Source organism: Ruditapes philippinarum, unplaced genomic scaffold (genome assembly GCF_026571515.1).
Source record: "Ruditapes philippinarum isolate M1 unplaced genomic scaffold, ASM2657151v2 ctg1779_1_1_1_1, whole genome shotgun sequence".
NCBI classification, from domain to species: Eukaryota; Metazoa; Mollusca; class Bivalvia; order Venerida; family Veneridae; genus Ruditapes; species Ruditapes philippinarum.
The window spans coordinates 22,690-41,466 of NW_026852234.1; the positions used below are offsets into that span (position 1 = coordinate 22,690).

Consider the following 18,777-nt stretch of genomic DNA (forward strand, 5'->3'; position numbering starts at 1 on the left):
TGAAATATTTTATGTATAAAAGGACTTCATATTGTTATCTTGGTAATTACTAGTCTCTTGTTTGAAATTCATGACTATGATGATGTTAATGTTCACAAAGTAATATTTATGTAAAAAAAATATTTTCTTAAGGTGTTGCATCACATCACTGAAATTTAAGGTGGTTCACCACATCTTCAATATTTGTGTAACATGACATGAATTTAATGTTATGGCAACAGGAGTTTTGCCATGGAAAACCAGGGGGTAATGTAATGATCTAGAAAAGTTTACCTGTTTACTTCATTTGTTCATTTTTACTTTCTGTCATTCATTGATCCTACTTTCGTTTTGAAGCTTTTACTGGCAATAGCACAATAGTTGACTAGTGTCTTAGTAAATTTTCACAAGATATCAGATCAATGTCACGTATCATGCCAGATTTTATTCTAGTCTGTAAGAAGTTTAAATCCCTAAATGTTTTCCATGCCAGAATCTGTTGTGTCATGTATTTTCACGACTTGTTTATCTTTCCATGTAATTTGAATAATCCCGCTTATAAGTCACTATTTACGTTGCATATCAAATTAATCAATGTTTATGAATGTTTCTGCAAGATAACTTTTCTAGAAACTTGTTAAATCCTTCGCATTTTAATATTTTATATTTCACCTTGTTCTGTATTGTGCAGATCCGCCATCTTGGAATTGACTGTGAGCAGTTGCTACTAGCAACAGTCTGAGGCGGGCTATTTGAAATCGTATTTATTACTGTTTAAACTATCCTATTTTTGCAAAGAATGATGTTTAATTCAAGAAAGAGAACCTTTGAGGTAAATGAGTGATTTATATATGAATTATGTATTTTTCCTTATATTTTTAAGTAAGATATTCATGTTTTTTATTATAAAGAGCACCTTGCACACAATACACAGTTGTGAGCTGTGAGCCGCACATCTCACACTGGTGGGCAGTGAGTCTCACATCACAGACATGTGAACTGTGAGCCCCACATCACACATTGTGAGCTGTAAGCTCTGCTAGTATATAAACCCTGCTCACAAATAATCTTGGCTTCACACATTTTTTTTCTTGCTCGAACTTACGGACGTTTTCGTCAGTATTTTAAACTTAAGGTGCGCTCTAGATTTTTGAAGATAAATTTTTTCATAAGTGATAACTTTACAACAGTCATTCTAAATTGTTCAGAAAAGTTAAATTTACACATTATATAGAGTTTTTATTCTTGTTTATTATATAACAAAGAATTAGTACTTGGTATAGATCTTTTTATGCTTTGTTCAACTGGTATCTCAATTCGGCGAATCTATCAGTCTTAAATTAAAGACTCGTGTATTTTCTGAATACCGTATCATCTCGTGCATTTTTATATAAATAATAGCGATTGTAAGAATTGTTTTACTGTTATTGCTAATGCAAACATTGATGCATACATGTTTTGATCTCATTTATTTATTTAATGTTATTCAAGTCTAATTATTAACTGTTGAAATATACTAAATTTCTATATACTTGATAAATAAATTCAAGTGAAACGTCAAAATTTAAACAGACTTATTTGTTCTTCTTATTATAATTCAAACATTTGGTGAAGCCCAGAACTCTAGCAAAGTTCTGATAAATAGTACCTGGTCCATGATTAACAGGCCATAGAAAGCTACCAAAACTGAACTGTCTTGATATACTGGTTTTAACATGAGTGCAGCAAACTTCTAACTCCAGTCAACAACTTCTAGCCTAGAATTACCATATGCAGACAGACTGATAAGAAGACCAGGTGCAAAGAGACTTTCAATTACTAGAGCGTAACAATATCACTACCCTATGAGCTTACCAAACAAACATTTGACGTTTTCTGAATATGCACCAAAGTGTATAAGATATAGAGAAACACACAAAAGGTGGCTAAATCATTTCACTTTCAAATGTGTCATTGCCGAGGCATGCATTCTGCAACTTGTCTCAATTGCTTTAAACACTTTTACAAAGTTTCAGAAAACTTCTGCAGATCATGTTGGAGATACAAAGTAACACACACAAAAAATATCTTGAGGAATTCACGAGTGTGTCATTACCCTGCTTAGATGCCTCATAGTTCCTACACATCATCTCAAGGAAATACACAATTGAAGAATTGTATTTTCATTAAAGAGCAGGTCTTGGCAAATCTGGAGGCAACTCTGGACTTCTATCGTTTAGAGGAATGAATGAACTTTCCGCTGTGTCACCATCATCCTGTAAATGAAAGATTTGATCAGTCAGCTGTCAACATTTTAATAAACATCTTAAAATACGATATATCAGCTTTGATGATCAAATAATTGTTCATTTACTCACTATCTTCTCTATTTAATCTGAAATGTAGGATTTGCACAAAAGCTCAATAAGATAATAAAAAACTAGAAATGTGTCATCATGCCATGGATGCCCCCCGCATGCAGCCAAAATTTCAGATGTTATAATATTTTTTCCAAATTTGTTTGCACAGATTATTTTTTTCATTTTAAGTTCAAAGCCCTTAAAACTTTTCAATGTTAACACAAACCATTTTCATACAATGTTCAAGGCACTGAAATTATTCAGTCTTAACCTTTTGAAAATAGCATATTTCATATTTGTAGCCAAAATAATGGCTACATAGTATTACATTTCCAAAAAAAAGGATGAGTGCTGAAACTGAAAGTTCAAAATTTATCCAACATTCAAGAAAGATAAGTTTGTCCAAAATTATTGAACCACGACCAAATTCAAAATTAAACTGCTTATTCCCAAGATGTATCTATATTATTTTCAAAGTGAAAGGGACATAACTCTGCCAAAAAAATCATCCAACCATGACCAAATTCAAACTTGACCTGCCCATTCCTTTGACATATCCATATGTCAAATTTGAGTTGAATATGTAACACTGTTGGGTAGATAATGAACAGAAACTGTTAATTTCATATTATTTTCAAAGTGAAAGGGGCATTACTCTGGCAAAAATCATTGAACCATGACCAAATTCGAACTTGGCCTGGGCATTCGAAAAACATATCCATATGTCAAATTTGAGATGAATGTGTTGTACCGTTGGGGAGATAATAAACAGAAACTGAAAATTTCATATTATTTTCAAAGTGAAAGGGGCATAACTCTGCCAAAAATCATTGAACCATGCCCAAATTTGACCTTGACCTGCGCATTCCTTTGACGTATCCATATGTCAAGTTTGAGTTGAATGTGTTGTACCGTTGGGGAGATAATGAACAGAAACTGAAAATTTCATATTATTTTCAAAGTAAAAAGGGCATTACTCTGCCAAAAATCATCGAACCATGACCAAATTCAAAATTGACCTGTATTTTCTCATGACATATCCATGTCAAGTTTGAGTTGAATGTGTTGTACCGTTGGGGAGATAATGAACGGAAACTGAAAGTTTCATATTATTTTCAAAGTAAAAGGGGCCAAAAAAATCATCGACCATGACCAAATTCGAACTTGACCTGTATTTTCTCATGACATATCCATATGTCAAATTTGAGTTGAATGTGTGCAACCGTTACTTAGATAATGAACGGAAACTGATGATGACGGAATGACAGAATGACGGAAGGAGGGAAGGACGGAACAGGGTAACACTATATGCCCCGGCCATTACATGGCGGGGGCATAAACAAGAGCTGTCACAGGAGACAGCCAAGCTTGACTAATAAAATACTGGACGCAGTAAGGAGGACAAAACTATGAAAGAAAAATCAATTATGTATTATGTATTAAGTTATAGTAAAAAAATAACATTTGTTAACATAAATTTCAAGATCAAGGGAAATAATTCTACAAGTTATCACGCTAGAGTTATGAACCTTGTCACACAACATGTGTGTTATGATAAGAAATATATATTTGAAGTTTGAAGTACAAATGTAGATACCTTAAAAAGTAAAGAAGTTATAATATTTCTTAAAGAAAATCCTAAGTTCAAAGAGAGATAAATCTGTGAAAATTGCTTCAAGAGTTATGAACATTGTCACATAAAATGTAATTGATGATAAGGAATAAGTATTTGAAGTTTGAAGTAGATACCTTTAAAACTAAAAAAAGTTACAGTAAAAAATAACATTTTTCTAGTAAAAAAATCTAAGTTTATGGGGAGATAATTCTTGCAATATTGGTGCTAGAGTTATGAACCTTGTCACATAAGATATGGGTGATGATAAGGTACATATATTTGAAGTATGAAGTTGATCCCTTTAGAAATAAATAAGTTACAGTAAAAAATATTTTTTTTTAAGAAAAATTCTAAGTTCAAGGGAAGATAAATCTGAAATTATTTGTGCTAGAGTTACGAACCTTGTCACATAAGATGGGGATGATGATAAGGTGCATATATTTGAAGTATGAGGGTGATTCCCTAAGAAACAAGAGCCATGTCAACATGGCCATCACCCGCCGAATGTGTTTGCTCATTGGAAGAATGTATATGTAGTAGAGCAGAATAACTCCATTTTAAGGTCTTTTGGTAATGAAAACTGATGGCTATAGTGACTACAGATTTGAAACCTATGTGAATACTGATGGCTGAAAATAACAAAGGGCATTTACTGAAAAATAATGCAGGGTAGGTTATCATTCTTGTGTGCTGCATCCCTCCTCAGTAAAATCTATCCACCTATGAAGTTTCAAGTTGATACCTCAAATACTTTTAAGAAAAAAATTGACTTGAAAAATTAAGTATGAAACTAGAAATGTGTCCATAGGACACTGATGCCCCCACACGCCACTGTTCTGTCAATCTTATGACTCTAGGTCAAATATTTTTTTGAACTACATGTGCCACAAGTTGTAAAATAAAAATCAACAAAGGGCCATAATTCTGTTAAATTTGGTCGCAGCAAAAAATCCTTCCTTAACTACGATCTACACATTAAGGTTGTTCATCCCTGGAAGTTTAAGCAAAATCTGCCATCCGGTTTAAGAGGAGTTGCGTTCACAAAATTTCTATATAGTATATTATGAAAAAATCAACAAAGTGCCATAATTCTGTTAAATTTGGTTGCAGCAAAAATTCCTTCCTTTGCTACCATCTACACATTATGGTTGTTCATCCCTGGAAGTTTAAGCAAAATCTGCCATCCGGTTTAAGAAGAGTTGCATTCACAAAATTTCTACATAGTATATAGTGAAAAAATCAACAAAGGGCCATAATTCTGTAAAATTTGGTCGCAGCGAAAATTCCTTCCTTTACTACCATCTACACCTTAAGGTTGTTCATCCCTGTAAGTTTAAGCAAAATCTGCCATCCGGTTTAAGAGGAGTTGCGTTCACAAAATTTCTACATAGTATAGAGTGAAAAAATCAACAAAGGGCCATAATTCTGTTAAATTTGGTCGCAGCAAAAATTCCTTCCTTTACTACCATCTACACATTAAGGTTGTTAATCCCTTGAAGTTTAAGCAAAATCTGCCATCCGGTTTAAGAGGAGTTGCATTCACAAAATTTCTACATAGTATATAGTGAAAAAATCAACAAAGGGCCATAATTCTGTTAAATTTGGTCGCAGCAAAAATTCCTTCCTTTACTACCATCTACACCTTAAGGTTGTTCATCCCTGTAAGTTTAAGCAAAATCTGCCATCCGGTTTAAGAGGAGTTGCGTTCACAAAATTTCTACATAGTATCTAGTGAAAAAATCAACAAAGGGCCATAATTCTGTTAAATTTGGTCGCAGCGAAAATTCCTTCCTTTACTACCATCTACACATTAAGGTTGTTCATCCCTGTAAGTTTAAGCAAAATCTGCCATCCGGTTTAAGAGGAGTTGCGTTCACAAGATTTCGGGACGTACGGACGGACTGACTGACGGACGGACAAGTGCAAAGCTATATGCTCCCACATTGTGGGGGCATAAAAATAACAAAGGGCAATAACTCAAAAATTATAAAAGGTAGAGTTATCATTCTTGTGCACTGCAAACCTCCTGAGTTAGATCTATGCACCTATGAAGTTTCATAATGATATCTCAAAGGCCTTTTGAGTTATGCTCTGGACAAAAATTAATTTTGAAAAATAACAAAGGGCAATAACTAAACAATTATGCAGGGTAGAGTTATCGTTCTTGTGCACTGCACTCCTCCTCGATGAGATCCATCCAGCTATGAAGTTTCAAGTTGATACCTCAAATACTTTTTGAGATAAGCTCCGGACAAAATATTATGAAAAAGAACAAATAGGAATAACTCATAAATTGTATAGGGAAGAATTATCATTCTTGTGCACAGCATTCCTCCTCAATAATATCTATCCACCTATGACATTTCATGTTGACATCTCAAACACTTTTGAGTTATGCTCCACTCGGGTGAAAAATTAGGTATGAAAAATAAAGGGCAATAACTCAAAAATTATGAAAGGTAGAGTTATCATTCTTGTGCACTGCACACCTCCTGAGTGAGATCTATGCACCTATGAAGTTTCATGTTGATATCTCAAAGGCTTTTTGAGTTATGCTCTGGACAAAAATTAATTTTGAAAAATAACAAAGAGCAATAACTAAAAAAATATGCAGGGTAGAGTTATCATTCTTGTGCACTGCACTCCTCCTCAATGAGATCCATCCAGCTATGAAGTTTCAAGTTGATACCTCAAATACTTTTTGAGATAAGCTCAGGACAAAATAGCATGAAAAAGAACAAAGGGCAATAACTCAAAAATTGTATAGGGAAGAGTTATCATTCTTGCGCACAGCATTCCTCCTCAATAAGATCTATCCACCTATGAAGTTTCAAGTTGATAACTCAAATACATTTAGAGATATGTTCTGGACAAAAATGTCGAAGGGAAGGACGGAAGGTCGGACAGACGGAGACTATTACTATATCCCCCGCCGCCTTTTCGGCGGGAGATAATAAAGAAGTAACAGTAAAAAATATTATTTTTTAAGGAAAATTCTAAGTTCAAGGGGGGATAAATCTTAAAAATATTGGTGCTAGAGTTATGAACCTTGTCACATAAGATGGGGATGATGATAAGGTACATTTATTTGAAGTATGAGGGTGATCCCTTAAGAAATAAAGAAGTTACAGTAAAAAATAGTATTTTTTAAGGAAAATTCTAAATTCAAGGGGAGATAAATCTGAAAATATTGGAGCTAGAGTTATGAATCTTGTCACATAAGATGTGGTTGATGATAAGGAACATATATTTGAAGTTTGAAGTTGATACCTTAAGAAATGACAAAGTTATAGTGAAAAAAATTTTACTGCACCAAAACTTTAATCTGAAATCTGGACGCGGACGCCGGGGCGAGTAGGACAGCTCTCCATATACTTCGTATAGTCGAGCTAAAAACTGATCACATATATCCGTGGAGCTGTTAAAAAGGTAGATAGCACACATGAAATTGCTAAAGCACGGACAGAATGCTAAAGCACGGACAGAACAACAACCAGAGCCAATAAGAGCCCAGTTTGAGCCAGGTGATGCTCCCCGAATAGGTTTTGGACACAGGAAAGTACACCTTGTAGTTTCCGAGTTATGTCCCTGGAAAAAGTTCAAAGTGCAATAATAATCCCAAAATTAGGCAAGGCAGAGTTACTGTTCATTGCACTGCACTTCTAATCAATGCGATCTATCAACCTACAAAGTTTCTAGTTGATATCTCTTATGGTTTCCAAGTTATGTCCCGGACAACTTCAAAATATAACAAGAATCGGTTGAACCGGGTAATGCTCCCCGAGAAGGTTTTGGACACAGAAAAGTATAAAAAAATGAACAAAAGTGTAAAAATGAACAAAGGGCAATAACTCCAAAATTAGACAAGGCTTTGTTTAGGTTCTTTAAACATTGAAGTTCTATTCAATGATATCTAGCTACCTACACAGTTTCATGTTGATATATCTAATAGTTTTAGAGTAATGTCCCGGACAAAAGTCAAAAAGTAAAAATAAACAAAGGGAAATAACTTCAAAATAAGGCAAGGCAGAGTAATGATTCTTAAAAGCACTGCACTTCTACCCAATGAGACCCATCTATTTACAAAGTTTCATGTTGATATCTCTTATAATTTTAGAGTAATATCCCGGACAAAGTTCAAAGTGTCATAATGAACAAAGGACAATAACTCCAAAAGTAGGCATGACAGTATTATTGTATTGTGTTCTGCAAACCTACTTAATGAGATCTATCTACCTACAAAGTTTCATGTTGATACCTCTTATAGTTTTAGAGTTATGTCCTGGACGAAGTTCAAAGTGTAAAAATAAACAAAGGGGAATAATTCAAAAATTAGGCAAGGCAGAGTTACAGTTCTTGTGCACTGCACACCTACTCAATTAGATCTATCTACCTACATAGTTTCATGTTGATACCTCTTATAGTTTAGAGTTATGTCCCGGACAAAGTTCAAAGTGTAAAATAAACAAAGGGCAATAACTCCAAAATTAGGCAAGGCAGAGTTACGGTTCTTGTGCACTGCACACCTACACAATGAGATCTATCTACCTTCAAAGTTTCATGATGATACCTCTTATACATTTAGAGTTATGTCCCAGAAAAAGTTCAAAGTGTAAAAATAAACAAAGGGAAATAATTAAAAAATTAGGAAAGGCAGAGTTTCGGTTCTTGTGCACTGCACACCTACTCAATGAGATCTATCTACCTACAAAGTTTCATGTTGATACCTCTTATACTTTTAGAGTTATGTCCCGGACAAAGTTCAAAGTGTAAAAATAAACAAATGGGAATAATTCAAAAATTAGACAAGGCAGAGTTACGGTTCTTAAGCACTGCACACCTACTCAATGAGATCTATCTACCTATAAAGTTTTATGTTGATACCTCTTATACGTTTAGAGTTATGTCCCGGACAAAGTTCAAAGTGTAAAAATAAACAAAGGGGGATAATTAAAAAATTAGGCAAGGCAGAGTTACGGTTGTTTTGCACTGCACACCTACTCAATTAGATCTATCTACCTAAAAGTTTCATGTTGATACCTCTTATACTTTTAGAGTTATGTCCCAGACAAAGTTCAAAGTGTAAAAATAAACAAAGGGGAATAATTCAAAAATTAGGCAAGGCAGAGTTACGGTTCTTATGCACTGCACACCTTCTCAATGATATCTATCTACCTACAAAGTTTCATGTTGATACCTCTTGTTGTTTCAAAGTTATGTCCCGGACAAGAAAAGTGGACGAACGGTTGGAAGGATAAGGCGGCGACTATATGCTCCCCCGAATTTTTCAGGAAGCATAAAAATGAATAAAGGGCAATTACTACAAAATTTGGCAAGGCAGAGTTCAAGTTCTTGTGCACTGCACATCTACCCATTGAGATCCATCTACCTACAAAGTTTCATGTTGATATCTCTTGTAGTTTTAGAGTTATTTCCCGGACAAGATTTTTTTAAAAGGGGAGATTAAATAATTGGGCAAAACAGAGTTATGTTTTTTTGTACTGCGCTATTACTCAATGAAATCAATCTACTAACAAAGTTTCATGTTGATATATCTAATAATTTTAGAGCAATTTCCCAGACAAAGTTCAAAAAGTAAAAACAAAGGGCAGTAACTCCAGAATTAGGCAAGGCACGGTTATGATTCTTGTGCACTGCACATCTACCCATTGAGATATATCTACCTACAAAGTTTCATGTTGATATCTCTTATAGTTTTACAGCTATGTCCTGGACAAGATTTTTCTAAAAGGAAAGATAATTCAAAAAAGAGGCTTAACAGAGTTATAGTTCTTTTGCACTGCACTTCTACTCAATGAGATCTATTTACCTACAATGTTTCATCTTGATATCTCTTATAGTTTAAGAGTTATGTTCCGGACAAAGTTCAAAGTGTTAAAATTAATAGAGGGCAATAACTACAAAATTAGGAAAAAAAGAGTTACTGTTCTTATGCACTGCACATCTATCCATTGAGATCTATTCACCTACAAAGTTTCATGTTGCTATCTCTTATAGTTTTTGAGTTATGTCCCGGACAAGATTTTTCTATAAGGGGAGATAATTCAAAAACCGAGCAAAATAGAGTTATGGTTCTTTGACACTGCACTCGCCCTCAATGCCCTCTACCACTGTATGAAGTTTAAACAAATTATCTCCAAGGGTTTTCAAGTTATGCTCCGGACAAGACAATGGACGGACGAACAAGGCGCCGACTATATGCTCCACCAAAATTTTTCGGGGAGCATATAAAGTTCTAGACATTGTTTTATCAGAAAATAATATTGATATCCCTATCATAGAAAATGTAGACAGGACACAAAATTACAGGTTCAAAGCTTTAACAAACACTTATCACCTTGTCCTTGAAGTTTGGTGTCTGAAACTCGGTTTCTACATAGTGTCTCAATTGTTAATTTGACCAATATATTATCAATTTTCTTTAATGGGTTCAACAATAGATATTGACCAAACACAAAATTACCAACAAACAATCAAATATCCTAACTAATGGCTACTTAAGTGGCTACTCTACTGTGCTTCTAGTCACATATGAAAATTTTAGCCATATAAGAGAAATGGAAGGATTCACATCAAAGATATACCATTTCAAATAGTTCCCATATTCATTAGATAGTATGAGCTGACAGCATTGTATTAAAGGACCTTTCAGATGTATAAATAAACAATTCACTTGAAAAAAATTAATCACAAATTAATTTTGATGTGTGTCCTGTCCTACATCTGAGACAATTGAAAATTGTGAAGATGCGTTATAGATTACTATAATTGTGCCTCCACAAGCACACAAATTTAGTACTTTGTTACCATGATAAATGCCAAACAACTTACGGTGTATATAAAATCTATATGAAAAAAATCATAATTGGTAAAAATACAAATTTTTTTTTGGGGGTGGGGGGGAGACCAAGGTCCATGAGCATTATGCTGAGGTTAGGGTGATAATGGAGCACCTAAAAATGGGGTGGCAAGCTACCTGAATGGTTTGTTTTTATTATAACAGTGTATTTTTTGTTCAGGCACATTTTGACAATACAAATAAACTAATAATGCTTCATTTGAGACTTTATCATCATGATAATACAACAGTAGTAATATATGTATCATGTCTAATGAACATGGACTATAAATATATATATATGAGTTTTTAATTTAGTTCTGTTTCTTAAAATTCAGCACAGTTTACTTTTATTCAGCAGCTCAAAATCAAGAAAACCATAATTATTTTGAGTGATAGAAATAAATCATTAATTGATACCGTATCAATTGAATCCAAAACTGAGTCATCAGCCACTTTATCCTTGCGATTCTTGTTCCTTATTTGCCACCAAGCTACCAAGCCTATGAACACAGTCACCACAGCCATGATGAATACTGTGACAATGATAATTGTATCATAATTGCAGCTGCATGTATCATCAACCTTCAACATGTTACTCTGTCCCTCTGAATAGTCTGAAATTCATAAAATGTAAAATGTAATATATATTAGACTTGCACTCATACTATCCATCTAAATATTGCATTTGGCCTGTCTTCACGTTCCTCAAAAATAATTTAAACAAATGTCCAACTAGAGAGTATCAAAAATTATCAAATTATTTCTTTTTAAAATTTTAACAGTGCATAAGTTCTCTTCAAAAACGAGCAACACAGTAAGTAGACAGACCAGTACATAATAAATCTATCAGTCACAAACAGAATGAAATGAATCTGCACATACAATATTACTTTCACATTCCTGCATTACAGGATATACACAGTGTGTTTACTTATTCTACTATGTGAGCATACAAAAATCATTATAACTGAATCTTACTGTTAAACAAAAATAACAAGAATTGATGGCATACAGGTTGCATTTGTTTGTTGATTTTTGTCTCTTCATTATTTGCTTATTATACAGGATTTGTATGTGTTTCTTAGTTAAGCTGAAAAAAGAATATTGACTAAGGCAATAGATGCTACCCTACCCTCACATTTGTCAATGTATTTCATTTGTTTGTTTGTTTCATTTCACGCCTTTTCCCAACAGTATTTCAGTCATAGAGGCGGGTAGTTTCCTACCCATCGTTCCTGGAGAGTTACACCATTACTAGACTACCTTCCTCCGCGCTAAACTACCAAAGCATCTCCCGGGGATCAAACCCACGCCAGAGAGGTAACTGAATTAGAAGTTATCGACTCTTAACCCCTCGACCACGGAGGTGGTTATCAATGTATTTCAATGCACATCAGTCAATAAAGGCAGTAAGAGCAAAAGTGTAATAATCTTTTAAAGCGCCAGTGACCTTGATCCCAGTGACCATAGATATCCATGTTAAGTTTTACCAAACTTAATTATTTGAACGAAAAGTTTAACATGAAAGCAAGCACATTAATTCTGGAAGAGAAATGATAACTAAAATCTATTGTATTTGGTCTTTTCAAAAGTACCAGACCAAAATGTTTAAATTCTTGTAAACAGGATATAAGTTCACCATGAGCTTGATAAGCTTAGATGATCTAAAAAGTACAGCAAATGATGAGTGTAAATATCATACTTACAAGGGCAACTTTTGTTACATGAATCAGAGCGCTGGGATGGTATCATATCACAAATACGCCAACACCAATAACATCTTTTACTGAATTTGTCTGTCCAGTATTGATTTGTGTCACACACATACCTCGAATCTAGATCAAAAGTAATAGCATATAATTGAAAATATAAGAACAACAAGCAAATTCGTTGAATTTATATCCCCCGCCGAGTACTGGTTATTACTAACACAACAACTGAAGACATAAGGCTTTATTTATATATTTATCATGGCATAAACAGTAATATTCTTTGAACTTGATAAATATTCAGGGCAATAACAGAGCCATAACTCTGTGTTAAATAGTAATATCTGGAAATACCAATGAGATGTATGCATACTGCATAACTAATCAAGGGCCATAAATCAGAGTTTTAAGTGTCTGACCAGAACAAGGCAACTATATGCACATCTCCTCTTCATATCCCATAAAGTTTCATTGAATTTCAGCCAGTAGTTACAGAGAAGTAGCACGGAAACGATTATTGCTCTGGTTGTATACTGCATTAGTTATCAAGGGCCATAACTCTAAGTTAAAATGTCTGACCCAAAAAAGGCGATGATATGCCCATCTCCTCTAGGTATTGAAGGTTCCAATAAAGTTTCATTGAATTCCAGCTAGTAGTTGCAGAGAAGTAGCGCAGAAACGAATATTTTTCTATATTCATACTGCATAACTAATCAAGGGCCATAACTCTGAGTTAAAATGTCTGACCCCAACAAGGTAATGATATGCGCATCTTCTCTTGGTATTGAAGGTTCCCATAAAGTTTTGTTAAATTCCAGCCTGTAGTTGCAGAGAAGTAGCGCGGAAACGATTTTTGCTCTATATGCATACTGCAAAATTAACTAATCAAGAGCCATATCTCTGAGTTAAAGTGTCTGACCCAAACAAGGTGACAATATGCGCATCTCCTCTTGGTATTGAAGGGTCCCATAAAGTTTTGTTGAATTCCAGCCAGTAGTTGCAGAGAAGTAGCGCTGAAATGATTTTTGCTCTATATGCATACTGCATAACTAATCAAGGGCCATAACTTTAAGTTAAAGTGTCTGACCGGAACAAGGGGACGATATGCGCATCTCCTCTTGGTATTGAAGGTTCTCATAAAGTTTCGTTGAATTCCAGCCAGTAGTTGCAGAGAAGTAGTGTGGAAACAATTTTTACTCTATATGAATACTGCATAACTTATCAAGGGCCATAACTCTGAGTTTAAGTATTGGACGGGAACAAGCCGACGATATACGCATCCCCTCTTGATATTAAAGGTTCCAATAAAGTTTCCTTGAATTCCAGCCAGTAGTTGCAGAGAAGTAGTGCGGAAACGATTTTTACTCTATATGCATACTCCTTTTGATATTGAGAACTAGTCCCGAAACGAAATTCTGACAGAGGAATGGACGTCTGGATGGACAGACGGACGGACAACGCCAAAACTATATCCCCCCCTGCAATAAAAAGAGGGAGACTGGGATGGGATGGAATAAATAAGATAGATTGATTTTATTGTTTTAGATAAGACACTTAATAAATATCAGAGAGAAAACAGTCATACTGAAAATGTTCGAAACTTAGAGATATATAGACTTTGGATTCTTGTTCTATTCATTTGAAGCCATAGCAATAAAAAATGCTTGACATATAAAGACCGCATTTAAGTCATCTATATATTAGCATCATTTAGTTTCAAATTTAGTTGATGTGTGACTAGTTTAATGGGAAAGTATACAGTGTGTTGTAAGAAAAAATGTTGTTTTTTTAGTAGATAATTATGGATTATGTCACTTTGAAGTAAGAATTGCTCAATTTGAATTTCTCAATATAATGAAGCCTTACAAGTTGGGAAAAAAAATGAAAAACTTATGCTGACGTTGTGTTACTCTTTATCTTCGAATATGGTATTGCAAGCAAGCCAGAAATAATTTTAACCAGCAATTTTTGAATAGTTGGATGTTTTTTCCCTAATCAAACTAGAACTATCACTAAATGTGATTAATACCCCCACAAGTCTGCTTCGGAAATGAGGATGTTACTAGTAACAGAATACCTTGTAAAAGAATTGAAACATAGAGTTATGGTTGTGGGCAATTAAAGATAATTGTTGTTCATATATGTTGCATTTCCTTTGAATGTGGTTGGCCATTGATGAAGTTTAATTGAATTACTCTGTAATAAGTCCAGAAAGACAAAGAAAAAGAACAAAGGGCAATAAGTCTATAAATACTGAAGATAGAGTTATAGTTCTTGTGCACTGCACTTCCTCTTATTGTGCTTGACCATTGTATGAAGTTGTTTTGAATTCCAACCAGTACGTTTTAAGTTATGCTCCGGACAAGGAAAACTATCAAAGGGCAGTAACTCTGTATTTTGTCAAAATGGAGTTATGGCTCTTGTGCACTGCACTTCCTTTTTATGTCCTTGACAACTGTATGAAGTTGTACTGAATTCCAAACAGTAGTTTTCAAGTTATGCTCTGGACAAGGAAAAGTAACAAAGGGCAATAACTCTGTAATTAGTCAAGATGGTGTTATGGTTCTTGTGCACTGCACTTCCCCTCAATGTGCTTGACCATTGTATGAAGTTGTTTTGAATTCCAACCAGTAGTTTTCAAGTCATGCTGTGGACAAGGAAAAGTAACAAAGGGCAGTAACTCTGTAATAAGTCAAGATGGAGTTATGGTTCATATGCACAGCACTTCCTCTCAATGTGCTTGACCATTGTATGAAGTTATAATGAATTCCAACAATAAGTCTTCAAGTTATGGTCCGGACAAAAGAAAGCAATGGAAAAGAAACAAAGGGCAATAACTCTGTAATAAGTCAAGATGGAGTTATCGTTCTTCTGCACTGCACTTCCCCTTATTGTGCTTGACCATTGTATGAAGTTGTTTTGAATTCCAACCAGTAGTTTTAAAGTTATGCTCTGGACAAGGAAAAGAAACAAAGGGCAGTAACTCTGTAATAAATCAAGATGGAGTTATGGTTCTTGTGCACTGCACTTCCTCTCAATGTGCTGGACCATTGTATGAAGTTATAATGAATTACAACAATTAGTCTTGAAGTTATGGTCCGGACAAAAGAAAGCAATGGAAAAGTAATAAAGGGCAATAACTCTGTAATTACTTTAGATAGAGTTATGGTTCTTATGCACTGCACTTCCTCTCAATGTGCTTGACCATTGTATGTAGTTATATTGAATTCCAACCATTAGTCTTCAAGTTATGGTCCGGACAAAAAAAGAAGGCAATGGAAAAGCAACAAAGGGCAATAACTCTGTAATTACTTTGGATAGAGTTATGGTTCTTGTGCACTGCACTTCCCCTTATTGTGTTTGACAATTGTATGAAGTTGTTTTGAATTCCAACCAGTAGTTTTTCAAGTTATGCCACGGACAAGGAAAAGTAACAAAGGGCAATAACTCTATAATTAGTCAAGATAGAGTTATGTTTCTTACGCACTGCACTTCCTCTCAATGTGCTTGACCATTGTATGTAGTTATATTGAATTCCAACAATTAGTCTTCAAGTTATGCTCCGGAAAAGGAAAATGCAACGGACAAAAAAAAAAGCAATGGAAAAGCAACAAAGGGCAATAACTCTGTAATTACTTTAGATAGAGTTATGGTTCTTGTGCACTGCACTTCCCCTTATTGTGTTTGACAATTGTATGAAGTTGTTTTGAATTCCAACCAGTAGTTTTCAAGTTATGCCCCGGACAAGGAAAAGTAACAAAGGGCAATAACTCTGTAATTAGTCAAGATAGAGTTATGGTTCTTGTGCACTGCACTTCCTCTCAATGTGCTTGACCATTGTATGTAGTTATATTGAATTCCAACTATTAGTTTTCAAGTTATGCTCCGGACAAGGAAAATGCAACGGACGTCTGGACCGACCGACCGACCGACCAACCGACCGACCACCGAGTGACTCCTATATACCCCCCCAAACTTCGTTTTTGGGGGTATAAACAGCGTAATTTTGTATGTACACAAGCAACTGTATTTCGCAAGCTTTATTGGTCTTGGTAACTGACTTGCAATTACCATTCTGAAGATATTCTGAGTCTCAAATGAATATCTTCATTTGTTTTAAAGACTGATGTGCAGGCAAGGCTAAAACCCTAAGTTTTCAGTGTCATTAATCAAAGCATGAGTAGTTGCAGGCAAGGCTAAAACCCTAAGTTTTCAGTGTCATTAATCAAAGCCGGAGTAGTGCAAGGTCAAATAAGTAATTGACCAGGAGTTGTGAAACTACAGAAATGTTGACCCACATGTTAAGTTGTTGAATTATTAATTGTAGAGTTGAGTTATTACCCCTGAATTAGTTGTAACTTTCAAATATGATTCTAAAGACGTTACATTAAGTTTCAACTGAATATTTTCTGTAGTTTTGAAGAGTGACTTTGCAAGGCACACTTTAACTAAGAATTTTCAACATTAAAATGGACGGTTATTCAACCAAAATATATACACATGTCAGAGTTGCCTTGGATAGTGACTTTTATTTATGGTAACAAAGACATGCTTTAAAATTTAAATGAATACCTTCCATAGTACTTAAGGTAGAACGCGACACTTTGCGAACTTTCGAGTAGCGTCTTGAAAATTGACCATATTTCTGATTCGATTTCGTTGATTTTATTCAATAGTTTCAGCCAATTTTTGTACACATGACGTCAAAGTTGACCATCAAAGCCCATTTTTGAACATGACGTCGTTGCGTATCCTTGGCAACTGTTACGGGAATTTCAACGCCATTGGCGGACAAAATATCTTAAATCCTACAGCATTCGACAGAAATTATTTTTTCCTTTAGGCAGATATAAAATTTATTGTTTTACGCCGAAAATTGTTTGAGAAATGGAAAGAAAATTGTCAATTTTGTGTAAAATTTGACATTCAGTTTAGCCGCAATTTTTGGCTTTAAAGCGGCTTATTAAAAAAATCCTGAGATAATTTTTTTTTTTTTTCTTTAAACGTCCTTTAAAATGTATACTCAGTCAAAACAAGTAAAAAATTAGGGGGTCACCGACTCAATTTTTTCGGTACACGTGATTTTATTCCCCCCACCCCATTGGATAAAAGTCACACTATCACGGGGCGTTTGGTTTTTTGATGTTATTAAAACGATCGCCCTGTGTCAAAATCCCGCTTTTTACGGCATTTTATGCTTTTATGACCACTGCGGAAAATATATGGATACAATAAAGGGTACAGAATTATAGATAGACAGGTAAAAATAAGTGAAATTTGATGTACGGCCTGGACCGTATATCATGCAATACGTATATGACTAATATTAGTAATATACCGTGATCCGTACACTCATAATATGCGGGAACTTTGAATGAAGTTCGTATTTACTAAAATATGTATTTTTTTTAATTACACAATCAGATATTACCAAAATATGATTTTTTTATTCTTGTAAATACAGATTTTGTATATAAAACAGTGAATAAAGATGTACTTCAGTATTACCCACTTTCTACAAGAGGAAAGAAATAATAGTCTAATCTGACATTTGTCAGAATAACATTAAATAGTAAAACTTTGAGTAAAATGTAATATTTCTCGATTTTATTAACATGTCAGTTGCATACTGATTAAATAGTTAGTGAAACATCGACAGATCCTCTACAGTGCCCGTAGCATGTACAGACAAAAAAAAGAAGACAATATATATTGAAATATCTTTATTTTGTATGAAGATTTACAACGCAACACTCCTTTGTCAGGGCTGCCGGTTCGCTAAAATCCGCAGACGTGTATTTATGTACAGCGTTTCATTATATTTCATGTTTAAAGTACTGTTTCTTAATTTTTGTGTTCAAAATAAATTCTACCATAAATTTGGCTATACAGTGAATAATGAATATTTGCAAAGACCGATTTGATAGTAATGTTTTTAATACAGCATTTATGGTGAATCCTCAATTAATCGTTATTTTTAACATTATGATATTCTAAAATGATATGCGAAACGAGAGAATATGTATAACAGATACTTGTAGAATCGAACGTGCTACATCTGTAATCAAACACCCACTGAGCTTTTAACGTTTCAAGCATAACTGTTTGCTTCACGCTAATATAATTGACTAAGTTTCATTTATGAACCGTATATTTTAATTTGTCAATATTTCGCCAATTCTGTCAAATTGTTGCAATAGTTTTTTATTACAAGTAAAATTCAAATTCTGGTTTTTAATAGGTGAAATAAAATACAGTAAAGACCCCCTGTAT

At 34.3% G+C, this 18,777-nt stretch overlaps 1 protein-coding gene across 1 annotated transcript; it reads right to left on the reverse strand.

Moving 5' to 3' along the window:
* Positions 1-897: 897 nt before the first annotated feature.
* Positions 898-13,796, reverse strand: LOC132753410 (uncharacterized). Its single transcript, XM_060743876.1, has 3 exons — positions 12,502-13,796; positions 11,213-11,409; positions 898-2,234 (listed from the first exon to the last, which is right to left on the reverse strand). The coding sequence occupies exons 1-3, from the start codon at positions 12,545-12,547 to the stop codon at positions 2,145-2,147; spliced, it is 333 nt and encodes a 110-aa protein (XP_060599859.1). The 5' UTR covers positions 12,548-13,796; the 3' UTR covers positions 898-2,144.
* Positions 13,797-18,777: the final 4,981 nt, after the last annotated feature.

What these genes read in the sequence shown, in the direction of transcription:
- LOC132753410 (XM_060743876.1), bottom strand. Translation starts at nt 12,547, where the DNA reads ATGATACCATCCCAGCGCTCTGATTCATGTAACAAAAGTTGCCCTT. An exon ending in ATGTAACAAAAGTTGCCCTT is followed by an intron (nt 11,410 to 12,501) that starts GTAAGTATGATA and finishes TATGAATTTCAG; the next exon opens with ACTATTCAGAGGGACAGAGT. An exon ending in TTTTGGATTCAATTGATACG is followed by an intron (nt 2,235 to 11,212) that starts GTATCAATTAAT and finishes TTTCATTTACAG; the next exon opens with GATGATGGTGACACAGCGGA.